General features: G+C 37.5%; 1 protein-coding gene and 1 long non-coding RNA gene across 2 annotated transcripts in view; one reads left to right on the top strand and one right to left on the bottom strand.

Moving 5' to 3' along the window:
• Positions 1-9,555, top strand: part of LOC121038064 (uncharacterized) — a 259,619-nt gene that overhangs the window by 137,291 nt on the left and 112,773 nt on the right. The gene's annotated exons all lie outside the window — the stretch shown is intronic.
• LOC121038060 (fatty acid-binding protein 9-like) lies at positions 3,243-6,713 on the bottom strand. Its single transcript, XM_040487518.1, has 4 exons — positions 6,585-6,713; positions 4,157-4,329; positions 3,584-3,685; positions 3,243-3,422 (listed from the first exon to the last, which is right to left on the bottom strand). The coding sequence occupies exons 1-4, from the start codon at positions 6,655-6,657 to the stop codon at positions 3,372-3,374; spliced, it is 399 nt and encodes a 132-aa protein (XP_040343452.1). The 5' UTR covers positions 6,658-6,713; the 3' UTR covers positions 3,243-3,371.

Here is a 9,555-nt window from a genome sequence, read left to right as displayed (position 1 = left end):
TTTTTTATTCAATTTGCATTTTTTCCTCTTAGTGAGAAAGTGACGTTCACAGCATTAAAGTAGGCTGTACTTTTCAGGCATTAGCATAAAGAGCCACAGGAAATACTTTTTAGGACTTAGCCCATCTGCTCCCTTACAGCTGATGGGAGAAAGGAATCCCTGAAAAATAATTCACTTGCAAAGGATAGTGAGAAGCGTTAGCATGTCTAGCTTTATTTCATAAGGAATAAATATAAACTCATAACAGTTAAAGTGATTTTCTAATCATGTATTACACAGATAGCCTACCTTTTTTCCTACTTTATTTCCTTAATTATGTCTTACAAATGTTTTCAATAATTGAGATGGTATAAAGGCCTTGAGATAAAGTATTATTTACACACACACACACACACACACACACACACACAGGTAGACATACATGCATACACACACAGTATTCTCCCTAAATGTTCAATTTAGAAATCTTAAGAACCTGTAGGTTTGGGATTAGGTTGTTTCCTGATATTTCACCCTAATTTTCCAACTACACAGCTCTGTAAAGCAAATAGACTCCATTTTGCAAAGGAGAAAACCGAAGTGGTTAAACAGCTCACGCTTGCTCACATAGGTGTCCACGACAGAAGCAGGATTCAATTGGCTCTCACTGCTTCTCCAACCCCATTCATTTCACTTCACTGCAGTGCATCTCTGGGGTAACAGACAAGTCTGATTCTAGCATGGGGCTGGTGTCTAGATGGTTCCTTCCCAGCCTTGTCCGTCTCCAAAACTTACACAGGATCTAGATATCAGACTTTAAAATAGGCAAACCAGGGGTGCCTGGGTGGCTCAGCTGGGTAAGCGTCTGACTTTGGCTGGGGTCATGATCTCCTAGTTCATGGGTTCAAGGCCCCCATTGGGCTCTATGCTGGCATCTCAGAGCCTGGGCCTGCTTTGGATTCTGAGTCTCCCTCCCTCTCTCTCTGCCCATCCCCCACTCACACTCTCTCTCTGTCAAAAATAAATAAACGTTAAAATTTTTTTTAAAAAATGGGCAAACTATATTTTCCCTAAACGTTCAATTTAGAAATCTTAACCTGTAACTTCAGGATTAGGTTATTTCCTGATATTTCATCCTAATTTTTCCATCTAGATTACTATCTTTGGCATAGTTAGTTATTTTTAAGGCCAGTGAAGAAAAGCATGGACTTTTATGTTTATTGCATTTTTATGCAAAAATTTATGAAAATTAAAACACTAAGAAGGTTCAAAACAAATTATTTTGTCAGTGTTATTTTCCTTCGTGGCTTATAAAAACTATTATTACTTCCTTCATTTCAAACCCTTTCGGAAAGTGAACAAATAATGGCTTTTCATTGCTCAACTCACTATAATGAAAAGCTCCATTATTTCCAACACAAGTTAACAAATATGACACACTATTATTTACTTACAGATAGATAATGATAAATCCTGTACAACTTGACAGATACGTTATCATTTACTTACAGATATAGGATAACTTTTAAAGGCAAGTCAAATATACCAAGTGACTGATCATGTGAAAGTCCTTAGGAAAGACTAATAATGATTCTTAGTATAGGCATCAGTGACCTTTTTTCTACAGAAATTTTGACGTGCGTTGACTGAGAATAAAAGTAAAAGCAGTAGAGTTTCAAGATGCCAGCCTATTTATAACATCAAAAGTTGTGAGCTCTGTGCCTAACATGTGTTGTCAGAGTAAGAATTTGTTGAGTCAATGATTTCCTCAGGAGTAGTATGTTTTATTCTACCTACTAAAGACACAACACAAGGCTTTTGTTTCACTTAAGTTCTTTGTACTTTGAGCTGTGGCATAAAGAAGAGAGAAATGAGTCTTGAAAATTGAGACCTGTAGTATTGTTTTCTTAATTATGCCTCCGTAAATCCACAGATCTAAATGAGTAAGTGCCTAGTGCTTTTTAGAGTAGTGTCTTCTTCCTAACGGTTGTGGGAAACCCTAATGGTTGTGCTCTGAGGTGTTGCTAAAGTGGCTTGTCATTTGCACGCCCCTTGCAATCAGACTGTGTTCTGATTAAAGAAGGATTGGCCCGTGTCCCTCTTTGTGCAAGGACACATTGGGGGTTGAGAGTCCCTTTGACCTCTGGGGAGCAAGCGTGGTCACAGTTTGTACACACTTGAGTCCTTTAGGTAGGACAGGCCCAAGTCCTGTGGGAATGCCTGTCATCGCCCACATCCAGCAGCTGTGTGGCCACCACCAAGCCCATCACTTCAGGTGCACAGCTGTGTGCTTAGGCGTCTTCAGGGTTTAATATGACAATCCTAGATCCTCTCCTTGGCCTAATTACTTTCCTTGATTTGGTTCCCATGCTTATTCGTTTTATAGATTACCTTTCAATTTCATCCCTACAAAGGCAGCCATACCCCGCAGTTTGCCTAGGGCAGTCCCCATTTTTGCCTGTTGTCCAAGGGTAATTATTGATACAGTCCCTTTCCACTGTAGACAACAAATTACATGGACATTCTACTTTAGCCCATATTAAACCTAACTCTCACGACTTATTTTTGACTGACTGCTATCAGTTTGGAATTTAAGGTACAACATGGTATTTACATAATTCTTCCTCTTCTCTCTAAACCCTGAGAGTATTTCCTAGTAACAGTAGTTAATGAAATTATTAAGGGACTTTGTGTAGCTCTAGATATTATATTCTTACCAGGAACTTAGACATTCAGTACTGGCATTTAATATAAGGTCATTCTGCAAAGACTAAGTTGTAAACAGTGGTGACAGGTGTACTGGCCTGATTATTTTAAATGGGCTTATGGACGAGTGAGACAATAATTATTTCAAATGTTCTTCTACAATAATTCAACCACAGTGCCACAGTGTATAATGTCCAGGCTGTGTTTTGTGCTCTATCCATCTATATAAGCAGGGCCAGCCTTCTGCAAAAACAGAAAGTCAGCATGTTGGTTTCCAGCATCTGTACTGCCCAAAGTAGTTCCTAGTGGTTGTATCTGCAGTGTATTGGACCCTCTTTGAGGTCACAGGAATTTCAACAGAGCACTCTTTGACAGAATGCCTTAACTTAAATGGAATGGGTCCACTGGAGGGAACCTAAGGACTATAGAAGTCAGGTAGACAGAGGGTAGGGGAACTTTGGTGCTCTCATAATCATATAATAAGCAAGTCGCTTCTTACCTCACCAATTAATCAGCTTGTCCCCAACCCTCGCTATCACACAGCTCCAAAACTGCACTTAATTTGATGGTTTTATTGAGCAAATTTATGTTGAACAATTTTTTTAAATCAATGGCCCTGAGGCATATCTTCTTCAAGTCCCAGTTTCTCGTTAGTGAACAAGTTTCCACTGATGTAGAAATTTCCTTCATACCTTTTCATAAATGCGAGTGCTGACAGTTTTATTCATGGTATATTCCTAAAAGCAAAGAGGGATCTATTAGAGTTGGTGCATGAAGGTTAAATTTGCTCTACCCCTCCTTCTCCAGACTCTCACATCAGGATGTAAAACAATTGAGTAACTTGAGAAGCATGCCTCAAATAGGAGTATCGGAAAATTTCAATTTACAGAAAACTCACCACTACCATGTTTCCATCTACAATTTGTCTTTTTATTGTTGTCTCCTTGCCAAGCCATTTTTGGACATGAATCATTGAACCATTGCTTAATGTTACGATGCTCTATAGATGCATAAAGGAATCAGTTAGAAATAGCAATTCACAACATTTTCACCTACAGAAGACTTTTCATCTACTTTTTAATTTCTGTTTTGACATTTTTTTCACCCAAATTCTCCCCTCAATTGTTGTCATACTTTATTATCATCAAACTAGAGAGGTATCAAGTGAGTATTCAGTTAATGCTCTCCTTCCCCGAACAATACCTAAACTATTTGTGAATAATTGTTCTCTTGTATATGCTCTTTTATGCAAAGAGATCAGAAAAAAATAAAAACACATCAAATTTTTTGGCCTGTTAACCATCAGAGTAACTTGCAAAAGGGTTGAATTTAGAGATATGCAATAGTAATGAACAAAACAAGCCTAAAGTGACTTGGTAATTAATCAAATTAGATATGAATGAACCATGCTCAAGTGCTTCCTAGTTTTTTCTGGATTGTGGAACACCAGGAAGACTTATTTAGTTCTTACCTTCACTTTCCGACCATCTGCTGTGATTTCATCAAATTCTTCCCCCAGTTTGAAGGAGATTTCAGTGTTCTTGAGGGAATTTTCTACTTTGATGTTCACTTCATCCCCGTTGGCACTAACACTGATTATCGGCTTTGCTAACCCCGCCAGGTTCCGGGCTGCTGTGCTCATTCCTGTAAAGTGGAGAAAGCAATATGCCTTCCTAAGACATTTAGGAAGAAGTGCTAACAACGTGTTGGAAAGCAATTTAAAAAGAATACATACTTCCTCCGTTCAGGTTTTGGGTAATGCGCTATAATTTCTTCAATGCTCACTGTAATAGCTAGGTTGAGCCAAGCAAACTCATTGAGAAAATGTGTCAGTAATTACACTTGACATTTTGAAAAGCTAAATTCACTTTTTGAGGCTATTGTGCCTCATCGAAAATCTTGGAGACTCATGCTTCCTCGAAAATGTATAGCTGCATGGTGCCTTTTAGTGAATCAGAACTCATGCTTTACCTTGTGGAGTGTTACAACAGCTATGAGGGGGGTATTACCATCTGCATTTTAGAGATGAGTACACAGCATCCTAGAGAGAGAGAGAGAGAGGCTTATTCTAAGTGAGGTGCCTGGTAAGTAGCAGAGCTGAGATTTAAACACAGGTTTTCTAACTGAGAATTTTAGCACACTTAGGAAAAAAAAGCAAAACAAGAAATACAATTTTCAAAGTATCTAAACTCCTCAAAAAGAGTATGACTTAGGAAGCCCAAGCCCCTCTTTTATTTGCAGATTACATTCAGATCTGGCCAAGAAAAGAGGAAGCAGACAAATGACAGTTTGGCTTAGAGCCTGGCCCTGTTCAGGTTGGGGATTGTCCATGGTCAAACTTGATTCCTGTAATAGGTGGGCAGAAGAGCTGAATCTTCTCTCCCTGTACCAATAGCAAACTCGATTTTGCATTCAGACTGTGAAACTGACAAGACACACCTGACTGTGGAGAAGCAGTGTTAGCTGTGGTTGACAAAAGAGAGAAGAGCGAGGTGGTTATAACCTGGGCTTGGCCACTTGTGAGCTCGGGCATGTTATTTCCCTTCTCTAACCTTCAGCTTTCTCAATAGCAAAACGTGGACAACTATAGTGCTTGCCTCCTAGCTGTGCTAGGAGATTAAGTGAAAGCACTTTGCATGGCAGTGGCACATAGTAGGTGCTCAGCTGTTATCCCCTCTTGTCCTCTGCCTCAGTCCACTCTCAGTCAATCAAGGGCTACTCTTGCCATAAGCCCAAAATTTCTTAGATGCCCCCAAATTTAAACTCAAAACAGGTGGGTCTATGAATCCATGAAGAAATAGAGAGGTATGTTTCTCCTATCTCCCTAAGAAAGCTAATACTAAGCATGAAAAAGGGACAAATGTTACATTCTGAACACACTGACTTCTTATGCATTGATCACCTCAACCAAATTTAAAGAAGAAAATAAGGTTAAAAAATTCTTGGCTTTATATGCAGTTTATTATTGCAAGGAAGACTTCTCTTAATGAACTATTAAAAATTAATTATTAAATAATTACTGTTCTTCTAGCATTAGTGAAGAATAGTTGAGTTGCTATAGACCTGAGCCATTATAATTGATGTTTATGAACTTGACTATAGAGCTAAAGAATGGATAGGGTTTAGACTTCTGAGAAATAGCCAGTGGAGAGACATTCAATGAGTAAAAATGTTTCATTTCTCCAATAAAAATTTTGAAATTCTTCAAAATAATGTTTTTTAAGTATCTCTCATATATATGAAGACTCTAAAACATTAACCAAGTAGAAATTTCATTTGTTGCTTTTGTTCTTTTGAAGTTATAACTTAAAGCAAAGCTTGAAACAAATTTAGCTGATAAATTTAATTATAGAAATTATTATCTGTAAATTTGAAGCTAAGAAATGCTATTAAATGAAATGATGAAGCTGGGGAGAAACTCTATCCAGGGGATAGGATGAATATTTTCGAAAAGGATAAATGGACTTAAATATAAAGATAATGACAAGGAAGTATATGTGAGCTTAGTATTCCAAAATGAGACAATTATTACTAGTTATTTAAAAAAAAAACAGGGCACCTGGGTGGCTCAGTTGGTTAAGCATCCACCTGTGGCCCAGGTCATGACCTCATAGTTCATGAGACACACAGAGCTTGCTTGAGATTCCCTCTTTCCCCTCTCTCTCTCTCTCTCTCTCTCTCTCTCTCTCTCTGCCCCTGTCCTGCTCATTCTCTCTTTCTCTCTCAAATATATATACTTTTTAAAATCAAAAGTAGATACATAAACTTTGTTAATCTTACATGACTATTTCCTAAGATCACAAAAAAGAGAATTATAGGAAAATTTATTGTGAAATGCAAAGCTGACCATATAACAAAATGTGTTGCCAGTTTCTAAATCTTGTAATGGTATTTCTCACCTAGTTGTTTCATGTATTCCTCAAAGTTTTCACTGGAGATCAGCTTCCAGGTTCCCAAGAAGGGCTCAATCATGATGGAAAGCTTGTTGAGAAGAGGCACTCACAACCAAAAGCCAAAGAAACTCAGGGAATACAGTGCTGCCAGTATCTTAATTTAAAAGGCATCTTCATCACATGACTTCTGAAATAACCAATGAGCAGCAGCAAGACCAAACATTCTAGGCACCAGCATGACTCATTTTATTCACCCCCAAATTAAGAAATGGAAAATCAACATGTAAAGCTGAATTTAAGTCAATGATTATAGCTTCTAGGAAAGAGACTTACACCCCCAAGTCACTTGATAAGTATTATTTCTGGAATGGAGATAATTTTCAATAGCCCTTTGAAATTTGAATGCTGAGTCAACTCTTTAGGAATATCCCAACAAATGTCCAATAAACACCTGACTAAGGTGGTTTCCCCACCTGAGAGGAGAAGCACACCCTTGCTTGATCCACCTCAGCTGTTTTTTGTTTGGACACATCATGGTTCCAGAGTACACTCTTCATTAAAATAATAGTCTCTCCTCCCTTCCTTGCAGGGTTGATGAACTGATATCAGTTAACGTAATTGAGATCTCTTCAGTTTCTTGGAGGGAGGCATAGGGTGTTATTAATATTATCACTGTTGTTCATCAAGAGTGATTGCCCACTGAAAGGAAGGTAACAATTACCATTGAATGGTGTTTTGTGACTTAAGCCCTAAAAAGGAGGTGGAGCTAATGCTTGCAAAATTCATCTTTTAGGCTTACCAAGTAATCTTGATATTAAAAGATGCCACTTGGAAAAAAAAATAAAAGATACCACTTGAAATTGTGAAGAGAAGTTTTAGAGAGAAAAATGGCATTTCGATATCTGCATTCGAAAAGAGAAAGGCAGTAGATTATTTAAATCTCTGTACAGTTATTTCTGTAACCTAAGTAATATGGACTTGGCAATTTTGCCTTTACGAAAAAGGATTAGATTCAGAAGCTCTAGATTTATATCACAACTTTTAATTCCAGTTGTTTTGAACAAGACCAGAAAATTAGGCACCAGAAGAAGAATATTCATACTAGTATCTGCCTGTGTCAAATAATTCTTCAAAGAAATATTTATTTAAATCATCTGTTTGTGGAAAAAACAAATTTTTAAAAAGGTAGACATTTTGGCACCATAATGTTATCACTTAAGTGGAATAAAGAATTTCTTTTGATGACAACATATAAAGAAGAAATTTACAATACAGTCTTTTTATAGATATAACAGTCATTGAAATATTTGGAGGACAAAACAGGGGAAGCAAAAACGCTAGACTCACTTTCAGGAAACCAAGACCTGTCCCCAAAATAAGTGCCTTAACAGTTGAAAATGTACTCGGAGATGATATTCAAATAAAGAACAAGTGATCAAACCTTGCTTTACTGGTTCTACATGTGTGCTTACATTCTCTGCTTGAAAGATAGTAAGAAAACATGGCGATGCATGTTGGCCCATGGGGCAGTGTGACATTAGTGTCATCATTCTTGTTCCAATTTCCCCACCACTGATTGATTCAGGAATCAATCCTGTGGCCCATATAGAACTCAGCTGTCCTATGAGACCAAAGGAAAAGTAAAATTTTTGGCTTCCATAAAATTCCCTTACCCCTAAGGGAAAGAGCCAGAGAGATGGTTTCTCTTCTCCTCTGCACATTTTGCTTTTTTGTAAATGTGGGACTGCTGCATCCATTGTGTTACCAGCTCAGAGATGCAGCCAAAACTGAAGATGACAGAGTGCAAAGTGGGGAGGAACGAAGGCCATTTAATTTCTGGAATTTTATATATGTGAATTAATAAATTTCATCATTATTTGAACAATCATGTGTCTGAGTTTTTGTTACTCGCAACTTAAGCCTTCGTAATTGATATGCCTCAGTAAATAGCTTTACCTAAATGATTCGTTTCAAATCTCAAAACAACCAGTTGCATGTATCATCTGATGTTGGCCTTGTGTACAGCAACTATCATCTCTCCAGGTCCAATTCAAACATCTCCTTTTCTGTGAAACTGACTCAGAGCTAGTTGATTCCTATTACGTAATACAATTGTACTTTACCAGAAGTATATTAGAAAACGTTTCTCATGGTATTACAACTAGTTATCTTCCAGCTGTCCCCTGAGTTATTTCATAAGCGCCTCAAGCAAAGAAAATATTTCTTACCTCGATATCCCTAAGACAGTGGCTGGTATACCATAGGTGCTCAATAAATGTTTTATAAATGAATGACAAAAGGAATAAGCAGTGTTTATTTCTTTTAAACTGGCAATTCCCCTCATTACTGATCTTAATCTCTCTAACAGTGACTGTAAGCAAGCTTGTAATATACATTGTTCTCTCCAGTCTGGCCGACCGATATGACAGGTCTTTCATTACAGTCATCAGATGATAGAGGGATTCCCAGACTCCCTTGGTCTTTGCTCCGTGTCTCATTATTACCATGTGAGTCTCTCTTCTCAACTGAGAATGTGCTCTGCTAGTCCTGCTGCCACCACCACTTGCCTTTGGCTTTTGTGTTTGATTTTAAAAGCAAACCCCACCCCCAAAAAACACCATTCCCTCAAGTAAAAAAATGTTCAAGTGAGGCTGTTCATAATTGTTAATTCTAGTAAAGGAATCAGGATAGAGCAATTTGTTTTCGAACATTTACACATCTTGTTTTCATGATAGCTTCAATGCTCATTTCTTCATTATCTCATTTCTGTATGTTTCTCCAATATCTCATTTTCCAGAGTAACTTTTTTCTTGCGACATTTTAGAGGTAAAGGAGTCTTTAATAAATTTTAATTTTGAGATGCTACATTCCCTATTGGTGAGGAACAGTGGTCAAAATAAAAATATACTGGAAGCTATGAACGTATTCAGGAATATGTCTGGTAATTTACTGCTATATATATATATATATATATATA

This window comes from Herpailurus yagouaroundi, unplaced genomic scaffold (genome assembly GCF_014898765.1).
Source record: "Herpailurus yagouaroundi ecotype Mexico unplaced genomic scaffold, PumYag 165, whole genome shotgun sequence".
NCBI lineage: Eukaryota > Metazoa > Chordata > Mammalia > Carnivora > Felidae > Herpailurus > Herpailurus yagouaroundi.
This window is presented reverse-complemented; position numbering and strand designations above follow the sequence as displayed.

Bases quoted from the DNA above. Each gene is read 5' to 3' on its own strand.
- LOC121038060 (XM_040487518.1), bottom strand. From the start codon at position 6,657: ATGATTGAGCCCTTCTTGGGAACCTGGAAGCTGATCTCCAGTGAAAAC. The intron at 3,686-4,156 runs GTAAGAACTAAA...ATGCATCTATAG, and splicing joins CAGATGGTCGGAAAGTGAAG to AGCATCGTAACATTAAGCAA. The intron at 3,423-3,583 runs GTGAGTTTTCTG...CTTTGCTTTTAG, and splicing joins TAGATGGAAACATGGTAGTG to GAATATACCATGAATAAAAC.